The 21,409-nt window shown below is 37.2% G+C and overlaps 1 protein-coding gene across 8 annotated transcripts in view; it reads left to right on the top strand.

Moving 5' to 3' along the window:
• The window catches only part of KDM4C (lysine demethylase 4C), a 420,634-nt gene that overhangs the window by 246,746 nt on the left and 152,479 nt on the right, over positions 1-21,409 (top strand). For all 8 annotated transcript variants that reach the window (XM_063696408.1, XM_055350581.2, XM_031014365.3 and 5 more), the window contains 3 exons: positions 10,727-10,908; positions 12,809-13,022; positions 14,858-14,934. In XM_063696408.1, the coding sequence (XP_063552478.1) occupies positions 10,727-10,908; positions 12,809-13,022; positions 14,858-14,934 (473 nt within the window). The remainder of the gene's footprint in view (positions 1-10,726; positions 10,909-12,808; positions 13,023-14,857; positions 14,935-21,409) is intronic.

Below are 21,409 nucleotides of genomic sequence, written 5' to 3'. Positions count from 1 at the left end.
AGGTTAAGTAACATGTCCAAGACTTCCAGCTAGTGAATGGTTAGTAGGTGGCTCTCTTTATCAGCATTTTAATTTTCATAGAGTTGTTTTAGTCCTTTTCACTTTTGGAGGTGTTAGGTTCCCAGGCTTCAGAGAAATGGTGAGATGAGTATATTTTTATACCTGTCAAGTGAACCTATAAATTCTGGATTGATATTCCATTGTTTTAGTGTTTATGTTCTTTGTTTTGTTTTACAGAGATTTTTGTTGTGCTTTAAAAACTAGAAACTTAAGGAGAAATGATTGGCTATGATATGTATATGTGTTTGAGTGTTAACATAAATATTTCCATAGTTGTTGATAAAGTCTTTTCTTGAGCAGTAAACTTGATAATGCCTTCAAGTGAGTGAACCATGGATCTGGGTTAAGAATCTTCTTGGGGACCCCCAGGAGAAGATTGAATCTTTCATGAGTTAGAGCTGACAGGACCATGTAACGTATTTTGAAGGGAAATGAGAGGAAGAAGATGTATAGCCTTGTTCTCTCCTTATTTCTGTATGCTCCCCTGAATAGTCCATGTCTTTATCTTCCTTAGTTGGTGTGATGGCTACCCTACTTGAAGTTCTCTCCTTAGCAGCTGTTTTGTGTGATCTGCCACGTGATAACTCCTATTAGTTGTTGGGTCAGAATATCTATGATTCCTGCTGTCATTTACATAGATGACCAAAGCTGACATTTTTTTTTTTTTTTTTTGATATGGGGAGCTTCTTTTTCATGTAGATTACATCATGCTAGTGTTAATAGTTTCTTGCTTGGAGATCTTGTTTTGCCATTTTTTGACTTTGTATTGTATATGCTGTTAATGAAATAGCTTATGAATCTGGAGGTTTTTCCCATGAGTGGTTTTTGTTTGTTTGTTTGAGACAGAGTCTTACTCTGTTGCCCACACTGGTGTGCAGTGGCACAATCTTGGCTCACTGCAGCATCCGCCTCCTGGGTTCAAGTGATTCTCCTGCCTTAGCCTCCCGAGTATCTAGGACTACAGGCATGTACCACCACACCCGGCTAGTTTTTCTATTTTTAGTAGAGACAGGGTTTCTCCATGTTGGCCAGGCTGGTCTCGAACTCCTGGCCTCAAATGATCCTCCTGCCTTGGCCTCCCAAAATGCTGGGATTACAGGCATGAGCCACCACACTTGCCTCCCATGGGTAGTTTTGAACTCCATAAAGGGAAAGGGCTGTTGCTTTTAATTTCTTATTTCCAGAATCTTTTATATTACCTAGCATATGGTGAATTTCATATGCTTAGTACCTATCTTTGTTTTTTAATTGTAAATTGACAATTTATAATTGTATAAATTTATGGGGTACAAAATGGTGTTACGTTTTATTAGTACAATGTGGAATAAGTTAGTTGACTTATGTGTCACCTTAAATACATAACATTTCGTGGTGAGAACATGAGACTTTTACTCTGTTAGCAATTTTAAAATGTGTTAATACTATTATTTCTCTTCAGATCATGTGGCTCTTTCTCCTTTTTCACCTATCTTTGATTTGATGCTCAGAATATGTTCCTTCTGGTGCCATGTTGACAGCTAAGTTTCCCAAGGATATGCCAGCTTTCTTTAGGAGTTTTCTTCTTCTCATTCCTACCATGATGTGAGAATTGACTGAGCTGGTTTCCTCCTATTTGTTGTATACATTACTAGTAACCATGACTTATAATTATTTTAGATGATGCTAGCATCATTTTTACTGGTAAGGCAATCGAAGCTCATAGACATGAATTCACTTGCCCTAGATCACAAAGCTAGTAAGTGGTAGATAACAGGCTTTAAATACTGTCTGTTCAGTTCCAAAGTTTACACTCTACACTCTTGTGTTTTAGATGGACTATTGCTATGTCTGCCAGGCTGGAGTGCGGTGGCACGATCTCGGCTCACTGCAGCCTCTATCTCCCAGGTTCAAGTGATTCTCCTGTCTCAGCCTCCCGAGTAACTGGGACTGCAGGTGCCTGCCACCATTCTCGGCTAATGTTTGTATTGTATTTTTGATAGAGACTGGATTTCACCATGTTTGTCAGGCTGGTCTCGAACTCCTGACCTTAAGTGATCCATCTGCCTCTCCCTCCCAAAGTGCCAGGATTACAGGCGTGAGCCACTGTGCCCAGCCTACTCTTTCAACACTAACAACCTCCCAAAATAGCTAGAATACTGGTAAAAGAAGTTGAAATGGACACATATAAACGTCTGATTATAGCCAGATACCTTTGTTAATAGTGTAGATAAACTTCCCAGCATTCCTTGTTTTTGTTCATGCGTGTTATAAAATATACATAAAATATGAGCTAATGTTCTGTAAAAAACTTAAGCCACGCTGGTAATGCCATAGTTCCTGGTGAAATCCATCTCCTCAGAGGTAGCATAATTATCATGGGTGTTTTTTTTTTTTTTTTTTTTGGTAATAGGAATTTTGAAGTTGTGTCCTTTGGAATGTTTCTTATTTAAAGTGTATATAGAGTCATTTGGAATGTATCCTTCTGAAATACTTTTGTATCAGTGTTATTGAGAGGTGATACATAAAGAACAAAACTATATACATCCATTTAATTTCTTAAGTGCTTTAGACTTTAAACTGTAGAATTCTCTGCTATCCATTATTACATTAGCATTTTGGGGGAACTATAATGCAGAATTTGATTTTTTCTCAATGTCATCACTTCTTAGTAAAATCATACCTAAAGTCCTGTAATTTTTTTCTCTTTTGTACTTTTGAACACAGCTTTATAAACGTTTGAAGGTCAGCATTTCAAAAAAAAATCACTTAAATATAGTTTCATACATTATTCAGTACAGAAATTATAAAGTTCCCAAGTTTGAAGCTTTGCCTTTTTGAGTATCTCACTTCTGCACTTATCCCACCCCACTACACCCCCCATTCCCTGCAGGATGTTTGAAACCATATATAAATGCCTCCCAGGACTGAGATTTTGCTCAAGTACCTGAAACGTAACAGATGTTGCTGTGCTCTTCATAGTAGAGAATGGTGCTGTACCAGCCAAAACACCTCACTGGAGCATCACCCCAAGCAGCAGAATGAGTGTGATGACTGGCAAAGGGAAATTATACTGTAGTGGAGTTGATAGCTTTTCTCATTTGCCGAGTTCCATCCACAAGTCCTGGCAGCAGCCCTTTCACAAATGGCCTGAATAATTTTCCTTAGGGACGTCACTTACATGTAACAAAATTTGTTCAAAGATACTGTCCTGAGTGAGTGAATGAATCTGGCAAAAATCTGTTCTTAAGGCAAGGTTTCCCCCAGTTCATAGTTCTCACCTAATATTATTTTGACAGCAGTTTTTAAAAAACTTTTAATATGACATATTTTTATAACTATGAAAACTTAAAAAGCCTCTTTATTCCAGACATTTAACCTTTTAAATAGAATTGGCAATGTTCCCTATACATGGTTTTGTGCTCCCATTTTTTATTGATTATAATATTATATTCAACTAATATGTTGTGTAATATATATTCATACTGTATATTTCATTAATCCTCAAAAGCATTTCTTCTAATGTATGCATTATATAGCTATGCCATAATTTATTTGCATATTTTAAAAAAGATTCTTTTAGATACTTTTGTAAAGGACATTAATTTCTTTATTACCATCAATTATATTCAATGATGTTTTTGAGTGAATGGGAGAATAAAGGCTTTTATTTTCCCTACAAGGCTAAACCTTTTTATGGAAATACTTATATATAGGAGATAATTGGCGTCTGTCTAGATTGGCTCTGTTCTAATCTGTGTTGTCATCTTAAACACATTACAGTGTTTAAGCATACATTTACAGCATACATTTTCAGAAATTTTCTGGATGGCTGCTGCGGGGTTCTGTCCTGCAGACCCTGACCCAATGACTGATGAATAAAGTACACTGACACACAGATAGTCTGCTTTGCCAGTTCTACTGAGTGTCCGGGCTAGTTAGTCACAGCCATGGCCCCGACCAGCCAGCGAGACTCACATTTATTCAGTAAAGATTAATTGACAAAGGCTTGAGTCAACACCACTAGAAGGTAGTTGACATTGTGGGCTTCCTGAGTAGAAAGCAATTAAGCACCCATAGTAGAACAAAGGTTAGCATTAAGACCGCATGAGTAGGCTGGGTGCAGTGGCTCACACCTGTAATCCCAGCACTTTGGGAGGCTGAGGTGGGCAGATCATCTGAGGTCAGGAGTTCAAGACCAGCCTGGCCAACATGGTGAAACCCCATCTCTACTAAAAATACAAAGTTAGCCGGGCGTGGTGGTGCATGCCTGTAATCCCAGCTACTCGGGAGGCTGAGGCAGGAGAATCGCTTGAACCCAGGAGGCGGAGGTTTCAGTGAGTCGAGATCAAGCCATTGCACTCCAGCCTGGGCAACAAAAGTGAAACTCTGTCTCAAAAAAAAAAAAAGAAGACCACATGAGTAAACAAGTGAGTTAGATAAACGCCCCACATTCCTTTGTTTCTACTCTAATTTATTTAACTAAAGGTAAGGGGACTAGGCTGCCTTCAGCCAGATTTATTACCGAAATTTTGCAAACTCTCAAGGCTTCCAAGAGGGTTTGTGGCTATTATAACTAAAATTTTTCCCACCAGCCTGACTGAACCCCCACAGACCTTTGCAGAGATTATGTTGGAGGCCTAGAGGGGAAGGATCATCATGTACTGAAGTACTAGGTTGTGCATACCAGCAAATAGCAGCTTTATGGCTATCTCATATAACTTGTTGGAAAACCCTGACATTTAACTAATCTTGTACTCATTTTACAGATTGAGAAATAGGTTTAGAATCATCACCCAACCAAGACTGTATAGACTGCATGGATGAAACATTATTTTAATTTATTCTGATAGGTTAGAGCAGAGCTCTACACTTAAAGCCATGCTTATCTTAGAATAATTTGGTGTCACTTGGACTAATGTTTTCAAATATATATTTTCTAGTGTGACTTTTTACTTTATGTAAAAGTCGTTTACACTTTTGTATGAAAAGTGATACAAATTAATGTGTATAAAAAGCAATGAAAAATGATCATTAAAATAAACACTGTATGTTTACACCGTTGCTAACAACATCTCAGTGTGACCCTCACCTTGGGAAGTTTTATTAATCTGCAGGAATACTGCAAATTAGTATAAGTAGAAAACTTTTGGAAAACTTTTTGGAAAAAGTAGAAAAGAAAACTTTTCTCTGAATGTCTTAAGATACTCAAAGTGAATTTCAGCAAGCCTGACTTTCTTATTAGAACCAGAAAGGTTTTAGGATTTCCTGTGCTTCAAATTAATGGGGCCTCCCCTTCTCATAACATGTCCTGTGGGATTGAGTCTCTTCCAGGCAGACCTCTCTGACTGTTGGGGAATCGTTGCTTGAGCATCAGAGGTGATACTGATTGTCTATTTAATGATCAATGACAAGACAGAAATCTAGCTATCCCTTTGAGGTGTTTGAAAAACAGAATTGTTTATGGTCCTGAGGAGTGGGTGGTGTGATTTGAATGGCAAGCAGGGAGAATAGCTTTGGAGATGCATTTAAGACACCTTGGAAAGGCTGAGAAGGGAGGGTTGTAAGCAGGCTGTGAATGGCTAATTACTGTGATTTTACCTATAGGTAATTGTAGAAGCAGAAGTTGTGGTCAGTTTCTTAATACCCAGCCGGCACACATATAAATCAGATATTTTTGTTTTAACTCATATTTCTTTTTGAGGACTATTCTTAGGCCCTGCTTGCATAGCTATTTCTACTACCTTTGTCCTCGAGTTTTTAATTCTGCCAGAAATATTCAGAGTAAGAGGCGATGATTGGTTTCCTGGGTCTAAGTGAGAATGAATACTTTTAATACTACTATAAAAAAAATTTCAGTCTATTGTGTATATATGATCCAGGAGTTTCATCTATAGGCAAGTTCGTTTATAAAATGAAACAATTTATAAAATAAATTTTTATTTTTATTGACATGGCGATTAAAAAATTTGAAAACAGCTATTGAAGGTATTGTTGCCAAGGTGGCAATATTTTCAACACGTTTCTTCAGTACGTTTATCCAAGTTAGTATCTAGTTTCCCCATTTCCACCTCACAGTAGTGTTTGTTTAGGGGCTAGCCCTCTTACATAGGATGGCCCTTTTAGCCACTGCTTATGTTTCCTTATTTAGGACAAAGTTCCACATACCTTGGTGCCTGGTATACTGGGCTTCTGTAAAGTTAGAAAGGCTTACATAGATTTGAGGAACTGCTTTGTATTTAGGCTCATGGTTTTCTTGACTGCATGTTACTTGCTACAAGGAATGACAATGTTTTTTGTAAAAATCTTAGTCTAGGAGTACGGGTTTCCACCATGAAGTAAGAGGCTCACTGACTGAGGAAGAAAAAAATGAAGTGCTCTTGGCATAAAATCTTTGTTTTCTTCAATTTCTGGCAAACCTTGCAGACATTCTTGAAAGAACCTAGGGAGAAAAGGAGGCCTTTTTGCTGTGTTGACTCTTGTTTTCTTTTTGCTTAAGTATTTCAAGTTGATTAAGGCAAGCTGATTATGAAGTTACTGCTTGGCTTTAAGAGCGAAGCCTACATCAGATGTTTTTAAGACCTGTATTGTTTAGCAGTGACTCTTTGATACTAACACTTTTAGAAAAATGTACACATGTGTATGGCAGTGGTTCTCAGTCTTTTTGGTCTCAGGAAGCCTTATGTTCTTATCTCTTCTGAGGACCTGAAAGAAGATTCTTTTATTTCCTTTTTTGTGGGTTCATTTTATTGATATTTACTTACTGGAAATCACACCAGGGAAAATTTAAATTATATTAATTCATTTAAAAATAGCAATAAAAACAACATTTACATAAACAGTTACATTTATTTTCATAAAAAATAATGATTTTCCCAAACCATAAAAAATAATTAGAAACATCAGCAAGACAGTGGAATAGGACTTCACAGCGCTTGTCCCCTGGCAGAAACATCGATTTAACAACTATCAATGCTCAAAAATGCCTTCAAAAGAGATACAGGAACCAGATGAGAGATGATGGCACCTGAGTATAGCACAGACATGAAAAAAGATGCATTGAAGAGATAGGAAGGACAGTTTTGCATTACCTGTATTATCACTCCCCTAATCCCAGGCGGTACAGTGAGGAGAGGGATAGGGATACCTGTGTGGGAAGGAGAGTGATGTGAGAAACAGATTTTGCCTCAGATCCCAATCTAAGGTCCGTTGCAGTGAAACCCAGCACCACACAGTCCCACTGCCCTGGATTCCTGGCTGGTACCTGCAGACTGAGCCTCCAGGATTGCTCTAGTGTCAGGCCATCTCTCAGCCTCAAGACTAGCTCAAGTGTCAGGTCAGTACCCACATCCTTAGACTCCAGACCAGCACCCACGGAGCCAGCCTCCAAGTCTGCCTCAACAGTAGCCAGCATTTGCAGTCCCAGACTCCAGGCTCACTCCAGAGCCAAGACAGCCCCCACAGACCCAGGCTCCAAGCTGGTCCCCTGGTCTAGGATGTAGACCAGCACTTGTGGACCTGGGTTTCATGCCTGCCCTAGTGAACCCTGGGTACAGGTCTACCATAGAAGACCCTGGCATTGGGCCAACTCCCACAGACCAAACATCCAGGAACATCCCTGTGGATGCAGTTGACAGGACCACACCAGTGGAATGTTGGTGCCAAGCTGGCCCCCATGAACCCAAGATCCTGGCCTAACTCCGTAGACCCAAGCTTCAGTTCTTACATGGTGGACTTAGGCTCCAGATCCAACCCCATGAACCCTGGTACCAGGCCAGCTCACATACTGACGCAGACACAAGGCTGGAGGATTCCAGGAGCAAGCCTACCCTTGGACCATGCCAGATGGCCTGCCTAGAAAATTTGGATGGACTGACTGGTGAAGGATTGTCCAAGCCAAAGCCAGTCTACAAAGGCTGGAATAAGTCACTAGTTCTTCAAATGCATGGATACCAACTCATGGTCACAAGAATCATGAATAATCAGGGAAACATGACACCACTGAGGGAACAAAATAAAACCTCAGTAACCAACAATAAAGAAATATAGATTTACAAACTGCCTAAAAGTAATTCAAAATAATAATCTTAAAGAAGCTCAATGAGCTGCAAGTGAATACAGATAGACAACTAAATGAAATCAGGAAGACAATGCACAAACAAGTTGAGAATTTCAGCAAAGAGATAGAAGCCATAAAAGAGAACCAAACATATTCTGGAGGTAAAGAACACAATAACTGAACTGAAAAGTTCCACAGAGGGCTTCAAATTCCTGCCAGCCACCCAAGTCTGAATGACTGTAATTTGTCTGCTAATAATTTTTTTCATGGAAAAAGTGGTGTTCCATGAAAATGGCAGGTAATTCAACCCGCAATTCAATTAATTGCACAAGTGCTTTTTTAAAGAACACTCTTGAACTTCAGTGTGTACAGAAATACTTTATGCATACATTCTTTTTTTTCACAGATTTAATAAAATTGATGCTTTTTTCCCCCCATCAAAGGCGTTATTAAGAGAAACTGCCTTTTTGTTACCTCTGTAAGTATGAGGTAGTCAATATAATGATTCCTTTGGTGCCACTGCCTTGATTCATGCTGAGACACCAACAATTTTACTCTCTACTACTTTCGTATCACCGTTACAAATCTCAAATGGGTAATAGTCAAATCACGGGTGCTATTATGAAAGTAGTTTTGACTATATAGATGCCATGCAACAGGGTTGTGTATCCCCTGGAGTTCACAGATCATATTTTGAGAACTGTGGTTATCTTTCAATTCCATTTGACTCCTTGAACATCATTGGTTTGAATTGTTTGACTCTACTTACATGCAATTTTTTTTCAATAAATACATTAGAACATTTCTCATAGACTCGGAACAATTTGAAAAAACTCACAAATGAATCATGTAGCCTAGAAATATTTAAAAAATTAAGAAAAAGATATGTCATGAATGCATAAAATATATGCAGATACAAGACTTTTATCATTTACTACTATAAACATAAATCTATTATAAAAAGTTAAAATTTGTCACAACATATGCACACAAACGTGGATGTAACCAAATATAAAGGTGCAGTATTAAATCATAAATGCATAAAATTAGCTGTAGTATATCCTATGCTATAATAATTTTTTAGCCATCTCCTTTTGCTATTATGGTGAGGCCAAGTGCTGGGAGAAACAGTTTACATTTAGAGTCAGATTACTTCATTGCAAATATAGGCAAAGACTCTTATCTTTTGTTTTCAAATACTCTACCCATGGGTGAATACCAAGTGTTTTCCATTGTAAAAATAACAACAACAACCATGATAACGTGATTATTATGATAATAATGCCACCCTTTGTGCTACAGTTGGCATTTGATATATTTTGAGTTATTTTCAGCCTCATTCAGTCCTTCCCATTTTGCCATCAGTGCAAATCTAATTTAACTTTTTCTAAAACAGGTAAGTCAACATGGGAAGGGCTGGAACACACTTACTCACCAGTGATTTGTAGTTAAGCACATTGCTCTACAGTATTTATTTATCAGACTTTGAAAGCTACTTATGCAGATATTTAGAATGTGTCACAGCCCTAGACACTGGGTGCAGCTTTTATTCTGGCCACTTGCTCTGATGTACTGCCCTCTGCTATAGGCATTGAAGAGTATTTTTCTAACATGTTTGTCTTTCTGTATTTTTCTGGTGCTCTGTAAGATTTTATAAAGTGCTGTTCTTGTGGAGTAAAGAAATATACATTTTAGGCCAGGCTCAGTGGCTCATGCCTGTAATTCCAGCACTTTGGGAGGCTGAGGTGGGTGGATCACCTGAGGTCAGGAGTTCTAGACCAGCCTGGCCAACATGGTGAAACTCCACTACTAAAAATACAAAAAAAATTCGCTAGGCATGGTGGTGGGTGGCTGTAATCCTAACTACTCAGAAGGCTGAGGCAGTACAATGGCTTGAACCCTGGAGGCGGTGGTTGCAGTGAGCTGAGATTGCACCATTGTACTCCAGCCTAGGCATGAAGAGCAAAAACTCCATCTTAAAAAAGAAAAAAAGAAAGAAAAAGAAATATACATTTTAAAGACTTGACTCTCTAGGGGTATTTTATGAGAAGATCTGACTAGGGATTTTCTTTTATATCCATGTAATGCCAGTATATTGCTTGGCACTTTATAGCTGCTCTGTAAATGTTAATTGTAATAAATTCTTGAACCCAGAATTTAATTCAATGAAGTTCAGTTAAACTTTTATTGAGCCATGTACTATGTTAGATGAAGAAAGTAAAAATACTGGCAAAGTAGTTTCTGGACTGTGAATTCCTCTGATAACTAGAAGATAATCTCATACACATAAACCTGTTTTAGTATTGGAGCTTTTACCGTAGCAGTAGAGACACGGAAGAAGTAATGTGGGAAGGAGGGAACAGTGTAATTATTTCTGGTAGGGATAGGGAGGGTCACAAAATGAGGGTGGTTGTCTGGCCGTGGGATCTGATCTAGTCTTTGAGGCTTGAGGAGGATTATAAGGCAACTTCCCTTATCCTGGCTCTCTCAGGATGTATTTGAAAGACAAAGTAGGTTTGGTTTCCGGCCTTAATATCACAGATTCTGTGGAATGTTTATTTCTTTTGTACTCAGGGTGATTGTTTTCCCTGGTTCCCATGCTCATGGTATTTTCCTGCCTTCTCCCTTAAGAATTGCCTGAGGTTCTGTCCATTGAGGAGGAAGTGGAAGAAACAGAGTCTTGGGCGAAACCTCTCATCCACCTTTGGCAGACGAAGTCCCCTAACTTCGCAGCTGAGCAAGAGTATAATGCAACAGTGGCCAGGATGAAGCCACACTGTGCCATCTGCACTCTGCTCATGCCGTACCACAAGGTAAAGGAGCCTGCTGTCATAGTTCCCTTCACTGCTCTGCCTTCCATGTGACCACATACCACAAGATCACTGTAAATTGTTGTGGGCTTCCTTTGCACATAAGAAGGAAGACGTCCTTAGGTAGCTGATGGCTTTCTTAGAACCACAAACAGTTTCTACATCATCCTTGAGAGACACTTTTCTGAAAGTACTTTATCTTTTTCTTTTGAGATAGGGTCATGCTCTGTTGCCCAGGCTGAAGTGCAGTGGCACAATCATGACTCCGTGCAGGCTTGTACTGTGGCTCAGGCGATCCCTCTGCCTCAGCTTCCACAATAGCTACGACTATAGGTGTGAGCCACCATACCTGCCTAATTTTTTAAATTTATTTTTTAATTTTTGTAGCGACTGGGTCTTACTATGTTGCCTAGGCTAGTCTTGAGCTCCTGGCCTCAAGCAATCCTTCCACTTTGGTCTCCCAAATCTTTTTTGAGTATCTTATTTTATTTCATGGGTGGGTTACTTTCAACTTTTCTATCTCTTTTACTAAGAAACACAGAACTTAAAGCTTACAAATAGTAGAAGCTTTCAAAGAGAGAACTTAATCTGTTTTTTTTTTTGTTTGAAAACGTCATTCTCAAATAATAGAAATGTCAGCCCTAGGTCCAAATTTTAAGTGTCTCTTTTCACCTTCCCATGTGTAACATGCAAAAGACACAGCCAAGACTCACTACGAACTAAATTTTCCAGTTCACCCTCATCAGCTGGCTGTGCGTGATGTTGTTTTCAGCGTCATTCTATATATATTATACTGATAGCACCTCAGCTAATGGAGGGTCACAGTCCTCAGCACTCAAACAGTTGAAATATTTTTAGGAATCTCGTCAGGGTGGAACTATGTGGTTCATTTTAAGGTACAATATATTATGAAGTATATTGACATGAACATTGTGTTTTGGGTTATATTTTTATTTATAGAAACAAATATTTTATTCAAGATTACGTCTGTCTTAGAGTTCCTTATAAAGATAAACTGTTCTGTTCAGACATTTCAGAGCAAGAAAATGTGTGATATCTCACATTTTCAGACCTTTGTAACAGAGGAAATAATTTATTCCCTTCATGTTTTTTAATGTGGCACTGGTGAGTGACAAACATTATTTTTCTCTTCCTTTAGTCATTCAATTTCTGGGTTTTAACTACTTATTGATTCTTATTTCTATATTATAATCTGTATATTTCTCAATAATTAAAAAATTCAAACTAAAATAGTAAGATTTGTGGAGATTTAATATAAAATAATACAGTATAAAACAAAGTAATATAAAATCTGTAAGGTAATTCATTACTTATACTTTCAAGTAAATACTAAACTTTTTAAAATCTTTTGGTGTGAGGTGATAATTTTGTTTGATACATTATCCTTTCTTATTTAGTGACATGTGCCAGTTCTCTCTCACTTGCTTTCAAATACTGCAAGTGATGAGGCAAAAATTCTTAAAGCCTCTCTTAATACTGCTGCACAGATTAAAACTGGGGTCTTTGTACACTCCTTCAAGTGTAGCAAGGTATGATTCTTCAGTAAATGAAAACAGATCTGTTAACTCTAGTGCATATGAAGAAGCAAAAGAATTGATGCTTTCCAGGAACTAATTTTGGAAAGACACAGTTTTAGTAGCCAGTTGCTTTCTTATATGAACAGACATATAGAATATTGTCCTTTTCCTGCAGATTAACATTTGGGTGGGAGTCTGAGGTGGAATATTGATTTAAAAAAAACTAGTAGTTTGGTCAAGGAGAACAACAGGAAGAACAAAAGTTAGAAGTTAGTGTCTGAAACAGGAGTTAGTGGATTTGAGTGACTAGAATGATGAGCTCTTTTCCATGTTTTTCACTCATGTGGAAACATTATGTTTTTCAGCCAGATAGCAGCAATGAAGAAAATGATGCTAGATGGGAGACAAAATTAGATGAAGTCGTTACGTCGGAGGGAAAGACTAAGCCCCTCATACCAGAGATGTGTTTTATTTATAGTGAAGAAAATATAGAATATTCTCCACCCAATGCCTTCCTTGAAGAGGATGGAACAAGTCTTCTTATTTCCTGTGCAAAGTGCTGCGTACGGGTTCATGCAAGTAAATGGATCTATAATTCATCAATCACTGGCTTTTCAGCATTTCACATCATCTTTATTTCTCACTTTTTTGGAACCTGTCAGATCTGTTGCATGGACTATTGGCATTCTTAATGGTTATATCATTCTTTTTCATATTTCTGCTGGTAAAAGTATGAGTTGGTATATTCATCCTTTTTTCACCACTTTCATGTAGTATCCGTGGAGAGCAGGTCTGGTTTTTTTTGTTGGTTTGTTTGTTTGGGGTCCAGGTGAGGAGTCATCATGGGGTTCCTTTCACATGTTTGAATTTTACTTACTTTAAGATCTAGTTTATAAAAACTTAATTTGAAAGTCTGATATTGATTGATGACTGCTTTTCTTTGTGACTTTTAAAAGAGAAATGAATGTTCCTTTGGTTGTTCTGAGAATTGTTGTACTGAGTTAACTTTTTTTCATTCGTGAGGATAGGAATCTCTATTGCATTCCAGGGGAGAACAGTCATTACAGTTGTTTTACCCCTGGACTGAGATAGTCTCCACACCTATCTCAATTTATTATTTTTAACAATTGGATAAGTGGTAAATATTTATTGGTCTGCCATGTAAATCCTATGAAATATGTAAAAGGGATCTCATATACTACAACTCTATTTTAAGGCATTTTAATATTCCAGATCTTACCAAATCACACATTCTAGTAACACACTTAGGTATGGCCTGTCCTTTGTCAATGTAGTTTGAATGGTTTATAATATAGATATTATCTTCTGTATTTACCTCAGAGTAATAATTGCTTTGTATTAGGGTTGAAACAGCTTCCTCATCTATCATTTATTAATTAATTAGAGACTACCTACTTCCTCAAGGGATTTAAATGCTATCTGCTTGAAATATAATCATAGCCATCTTCTTTTTGTATTGAAGGCAATTTGTAACACACACACACACACACACACCTTACATTATTATGTGTATACAATAGGTAAAGCACCAGGACACAAAATAATTGGGATATAATCTGATTCCTGAATGTAGCAACTATGCAGTGTAGCCATACTATTTTATACACATATGCTTTAACTCATTATTTCATGGACATGGTTAACTGTGATAGGTTTTTTCCTTGGGAAATTACATTTCTGTTATTTTGTTTTCATCTCAAATGTTATAGAAATTTTCAAAAATTACTCATTAAATCTTAACCCTCTTATACGGAGGGGGTTTTAATATTGGAAATATTAAAAATTACTCATTTAAATATTTCAAAATTCTCTTATCTCAAGAAGTCAGGGTGACATGTGTTCCTTGATGCCATATAATTGCTATGTATATTTGCATCATCAGCCATCACCTTAGATAGTTATTTTGGGTCAGGCGTGAACTGAATAGACAAATCAAATTGAAAATACTCCTTCATTGCTAACTCTGAATTTGCAGCATTTGCCCTATCATTGAGGTTAAAGGTAGTTAGACTTAATTTTTGAAGCAATTTTAAATTATATTAATTTAAAAATATTAGGTTAAAATGTATTTATTGTATTATTTTTAACATTTCCTTAAACTTTGCCCCATGGATTGCAACTTATTTTAAGATGTCTGTGTGTGAACAAATTAGTAGACTTGACAGTTTAAAATTTTATTACCCATTCGAGATGTTCCATAAGTATTCACTGTAACTGTTGTGTTATTTATCAATAAGACTCACATTTACCTTGCTTATGTTTTGTTCTATACAGTGAGAATCAAGACAGTATGGTAGGCTAGTGTCCCATTTTTATTTATTTCGTTACTGAGATCTGCAATATTTTAAAGGTGAAAAAGACCTAATGCATGGATACATACTATTATTTTATAGGTTGTTATGGTATTCCTTCTCATGAGATCTGTGTTGGATGGCTGTGTGCCCGGTGCAAAAGAAATGCGTGGACAGCAGTAAGTAGCTTATTTTAGTATTGCTTAACCTTTCTTTTCACCCTACCCACTGTGGACACATTTAAGTCTAGTGAAAAGATAAGATTGCTCAGGTGCTTATATGTGCAATTCTGCACTTCCTTGTGTTTCTAGTCTTCCCTCTCAAAAGCATCTTACCTGCTGGTTCTATATCCATTATAGAAATATTAGGTAAATTTCTTTTCTTTTTTTTTTTTTTTTTTGAGACAGAGTCTCTCTCTGTCGCCCAGGCTAGAGCACAGTGGCAAGATCTTGGCTCACTGCAAGCTCCACCTTCCAGGTTCACACCATTCTCCTGCCTCAGCCTCCCAAGTAGCTGGGACTACAGGCACCCGCCACCACGCCTGGCTAATTTTTTGTATTTTTAGTAGAGATGGGGTTTCAACGTGTTAACCAGGATGGTCTCGATCTCCTGACCTCGTGATCTGCTCGCCTCGGCCTCCCAAAGTGCTGGGATTACAGGCGGGAGCCACTGTTCCTGGCGTTTTTTTTTTTTGAGATGGAGTCTCACTCTATTGCCCAGGCTGGAATGCAGTGGCGTGATCTCAGCTCATTGCAACCTCCGCCTCCCAGGTTAAGCAATTCTCCTGTCTCAGCCTCTTGAGTATCTGGGACTACAGGCACTGCCACCATGCCTGGCTGATTTTTGTATTTTTAGTAGAGATGGGGTTTCACCTTGTTGGTCAGGCTGGTCTTGAACTCCTGACCTCAGTTGATCCACCTGCCTCGGCCTCCCAAAATGCTAGGATTACAGCTGTGAGCCACTGTGCCCGACTATTAGGTAAATTTCTGGTGGCAGTCCTCTACTTAGGAACCTGCAGGGACTGTCAATTTATCGTGTCCACATTTACATTTTCAAGTCTTCAGAATTTTTCTTCATTTTCTTGTCCATCCCTATTTTGCAATACTTGAAAATAAGTATTTCAAGTAACAGTCAAGGTGGGGGATCCTCAGTGACCCCTGAAGAAACTGCGTTCATATCCAGTGTTTATTTTTCTCTTTTCGAGACAGGGTCTCACTCTGTCATCCAGACTGGAGTGCAGTGGTGCAATCATGGCTCACCACAGTCTCGAACTCCTGGGCTCAAGTGATCTTCCCACCTCACCCTCCTGGGTAGCTGGGACTACAGGCATGCGCCACCATGCCTGGCTAATTTTTAAATTCTTTTGTAGAGACAAGGTCTCACTATGTTGCCCAGGCTGTTCTCAAACTCCTGAGCTCAAGTGATCCTCTCACCTTGGCCTCCTGAAGTGCTGGGGTTATAGGCATCGGCCCCTGTGCCTGACATCATATCTAACTTTTCAACTAGCATGAGGTCTTTCCCCACTTACTCATCCTTACATTTATACTTTAATACATTTTAGAGTTTCTGGTCTGTACTAGGCATTGCTGTGAATTTTAGACAGAATATTTAATAACAAATGATCCCCCATTTAGAGACAAAGAATTGACTTGACCTAAATTGTTTTTCTAAAGACCTTGTTAAAAATTTACCTTACTACTTTCCTGCAGATTTTTTGGGGGGCAGAAGAAAATAATAATAATAATAATGTTATAAAAGTTTAGCTTACTTCGAATCTTTGTTTTCCATTCTAACAATCTATGTCAACTTTGTTGCCATTTAATTAAGTTTTACCTTAATTTTTCTTAAAAATTGTCTTTCAAGAGGAATCAGAACATTCTTGAAATTGACGAACAATCAGACCTCAGCAGTGTATCCCTCACTCATGATCTCAGAGCAGGTGCTCAGCTCGATGATTTCAGCTGTAATAGCAGCATTTACTTTATTCCTCAATGATCTCTAATGACAGAGAATTACACTTCCTTGCAACTGAAGTTAAAAACCTGAATGACAATATAAAGAATACGCCTTACATGATGAAAATTTTTGTCATGGCTATGTATATTTAGTTCTCAGTAAGTCTGAGAGTGGTGTCTTTCTGGATGATTTTATTGCTGGCATTCACTTTGGGGAGTGAAAGAAGGGATAAAAATATGGACACTCTTTATGGTCTGAATAATCTGGTATATTTAATGTTAGAGGTTTTATCTCCCATTTAAGAAGTCCCTGCATCAGTGGGCCCAGAAAGCATTTTGGTACAGGTATGCATTACTTAATGACAGGGATACATTCTGAGAAATGCATCGTTAGGCAATTTTGTCATTGTGTGAACATAATACAGTGTACTGACACAAACCTGGATGGTATAGCCTGCTACACACCTAGGCTGTATGATGTAGCCCATTGCTACTAATGTCCTGAGTAGTGTAGGCAATTTTAACACAATGGTAAGTGTTCGTGTACCTAAACATAGAAAAGGTACAAAAGACATAACAGCCTTACAATCTTATGGGACTACTGTCATGTGTGCAGTCCATCTTTGACCAAAATGTCTTTATGTGACACATGACCATATTTCCTTTCATGTGATTATTATGTTAATAAATGTAAAGCATATTTAACACAGCCAGGAAGTCCTGCTTCTAATCTTGACTATACAAATATATCAAGCTCTTATTTATTATATAGGTCCTATTCCTAGTATATGAGCCAACATAAAGTATTGCAGAATCAGTTTGGTCAGTGATGTTATCTCCTTCGCCCTGAATCATAAATTTAGAAGTTAGAGATTATCTGATCAGCTCACCAAGGCATTAAGAGTTCTCTGTTCCATCCACAGTTACTGCCTGGCTCCTGTGCTCACACACTGAGCAGTCCTGTTGTCCAAGGTACCATTGTCTTTGCATGGCAACCTAGGGCCAGGCCTAGGCCACTCACCCTGATTCTAAAGCTGGTTCTGATTGATTATGCTGTTTTCATGTAGCATGTTTCATACAGAAAATGCTATGATTAATCACTCTTTGGAATAGACTTAAAGCATCTTTCTATTAATTTTAACTCCTTGCCCCCTCAAAAAATACAGTCTTGCTATTTGTATTTTAATATTGAAACTGTGTAAATCTCTGTCAATTTACAGTTGAACTGGGAACTCTTGAATATAACATTACAATGATTTTTAGACCTACATAATTCATTTCTACCTGTAAATGATCTGAATTCACAGTGGATTCCAATTGTTTTTTCAGCGTATCCATTTGAGTGTACTTTTTCTATGAAGCTCCCTTCCTATTTCTGTTGAAAAAATAATTGAATGAAGTTTAAATATTGTAGAAAAGTAACTGACAGTATTGATATTCTGACTTTAACCCTCTGATTTAGTGTCGTGGTGAGTGTTACAATATTAATTTTTACTAAACACTTAAGTATGATTTCTTTAAATTTTGTGGCTGCAATGATTGCATTTTAAAAGTATCCTTAAAACTGACTTCTTCAGCAATCAATCTCATATCTTCAGTTTTACACTCCAAAGGAGCCCTAGCCTCCTTGTAAATAAAGGGCTCTAAAGGAGCTCATGGAAATCAAATAGTGCAGCTGAAGTCAGATGATATTTCATTGGTGGCTTGTAGTTCACTAACTCTCATTCCTAATTCCCTGGAATTTTTTTTTTAAAAACCTGCCTTGTGAAGGTAAGGTTATTCATCAGGAACGTAAAATATTCCTATAGCATATTTAGTTTGAGACACATGATTATACAACAAATTTAATTGTTCTATTGGTGTTTCCTTTCATAGTAAGTGCTTTTCAATGCCTCGTGTTCATTTTTTATGAGGTATATGAGAATTGTATGTGGTGGTTCTATTTTTTAAAGATTCTCTTTAAAAAGAGAGACTATATTATAAAAATATTATATTTTATATATAAAAATAAAATTTATTTTTATATATAAAAATATTTTAGAAGCAAAGACATCTTATTATTTCACCCATTCCAAGACATAAATAAATAAATTCATACTAAAATGGAGTAATTTTTTCAGCTTCAGCCTGGGCAAAACAGAAAGTGGAGGGTGTACGCATGGCTGGAGTCAATAATCATAGATCAGCTCTCTTTTTATTTTCCAATTCTAAAGAGTAGATGTCACTCTAGACTCAAATTAGGAAGATAGAGATCATAGTGATGTGGGCTGGATCTTTATCTGTGACTTTCTGTGTCCTCATCATTTCTAAAGATTAGCTTCAGACGTCACTCTGATTCATTGTGCTCCCATTTTCTTACTTTTCCATTCACGTCCATTAAAATAAAAACCAAAATATATGTTGCAGCTTCAATTGCATATGCTTGAGGAGAGATTAGTTACAATTTTTTATTGTACCCTAATTTGGATTCTAGAATTATGGCCCTATGCCCAACTTCAACTGAAATGAAATGATACAAAGAACTCCACAAATAACTGTCAATCCTTGGATACAGTTTATATATTTCATAATTCCAATTAGATATCATCACTTTGAGTCCCTGCCTTACCCTATTTCAGTATTACCCAAATAAATAGACACAACTATCTGACAGCTATAGCGTTTGACTTACGGCTTATAAATCAGCTTTATTATTTCATTTTCAGCTCTGTTTGATTGAAACCCTTTTTGGTCTATTTATATAATTCTTTTTGGAGCAATTTTTCCTCCTTTGTTATATAATCATTTTAGAGCACGTTCCAAACATTACCAAATCCAGATTTTAGGTATCAAAAGTCAATACTCTTGATATTAGTATCTGTGTCTCATTATGTTGACTCTTCATGTACATCTCACTACTTTTTAAAAAATATTTTTATTTGTAATTTTTTTGGTATGTTGTAGGTGTATATATTTATGGGTTACATGAGATACTTTGATACAGACATGCAATACATAATAACCACATCAGGTTAAATGGGGTGTACGTCATTTCAAGCATTTATGCTTTGTGTTACAAACAATCCAGTTATACTCATTGCGTTACTTTAAAATGTACAATTAAATTATTTTTGACTATAGTCACCTTGTTGTGTAGCAAATACTGTTTTATTCATTTTCCTTTTTTTGTACCCATTAACCATTCCCATTCCCCTCACCCTCACCACCCTTCCTAGCCTCTGGTTACCTCCTAGCCTCTGGTAACCATCCTCCTAGTCTCTAGCTTCATGTGTTCAATTAGTTTTTTCTAATTTTGTGAAGAATGTCAATGGTTGAGCACCTTTTCATACACCTGTTTGTCATTTGTACATACATATATATGTGTGTGTGTGTGTGTATATATATATGTGTATACATATATATGTGTATATATATATACATATATATACACACATATATATACATATATACATACATATATATACATACATATATATATATGTGTATATATATATGTATTTTTTTTTTTTGAGATGGGGTCTTGCTCTGTGGCCCAGGCTGCAGTGCAGTGGCACAATCTCGGCTCACTGCAACCTCTGCCTCCCAGGTTCCAGCAATTCTCAGCCTCCTGGGTAGCTGGGATTACAGGCGCATGCCACCATGCCCAGCTAATTTTTGTGTTTTTAGTAGAGATGGGGTTTCACCATGTTGGCCAGGCTGGTCTCGAACTCCTGACTTCAGGTGATCTGCCTTCGTCGGCCTCCCAAAGTGCTGGGATTACAGGCATGAGCCACTGCGCCTGGCCTGTCGTTTGCATATTTTCTTTTGAGAAAGTTCAATTCAGATCTTTTGCCCATTTTTAAATCAGATTATTAGATATTTTTCCTATAGTGTTTGAGTTCCTTTTATATTCTAGTTATTACTCCTTTGTCAGATGGGTAGTTTGCAAATGTTTTCTCCCTTTCTGTGGGTTGTCTCTTCACTGTGTTTTTCTTTGCTGTGCAGAAGCTTTTAAACTTGATGTGATCCCATTTGTCCATTTTTACTTTGTTGCCTGTGTTTATGGGGTATTACTCAAGAAACTTTTGCCCAGACCAGTATTCTGGAGAGTTTCCCAATATTTTCTGTTAGTAGTTTCATAGTTTCAGGTCTTAGATTTAAGTCTGTAGTCCATTTTGATTTGATTTTTGTATATGGGAAGAGATAGGGGTCAAGTTTCATTCATTTCCATTTAAGTATCTAGTTTTCCCAGCATCATTTATTGAAGAGACTGTCCTGTTCCCAATGTATATTTTTGTCATCTTTGTTGAAAATGAGTTTACTGTAGATGTATGGATTTACCTCTGGGTTCTCTATTCTCTTCCACTGATCTAAGTGTCTGTTTTTATGCCATTACCATGTCATTTTGGTTACTACAGCTCTGTATTATAATTTTAAGTTAGGCAATATGATTCTTCCATTTTGTTCTTTTTGCTTAGGATAATTTTGGCTGTTCTGGGTCTTTTGTGATTCCATATAAATTTTAGGATTTTTTTTCTATTTCTGTGAAGAATGTCTTTAGTATTTTGATAGGGATTGCATTGAATCTTTAGATAGCTTTGGGTAGTATGGACATTTTAACAGTATTGATTCTTCCAGTTCATGAACATGGATTATCTTTCCATTTTTTTGTTTCCTCTTCAATTTTTTGCATCAGTGTTTTATAGTTTTCATTGTAGAG

Source organism: Gorilla gorilla, chromosome 13 (genome assembly GCF_029281585.2).
Source record: "Gorilla gorilla gorilla isolate KB3781 chromosome 13, NHGRI_mGorGor1-v2.1_pri, whole genome shotgun sequence".
Taxonomy (NCBI): Eukaryota; Metazoa; Chordata; class Mammalia; order Primates; family Hominidae; genus Gorilla; species Gorilla gorilla.
The sequence above is the reverse complement of the archived record's forward strand: the minus strand, read 5'-3'. Positions and strand labels throughout refer to the sequence as shown.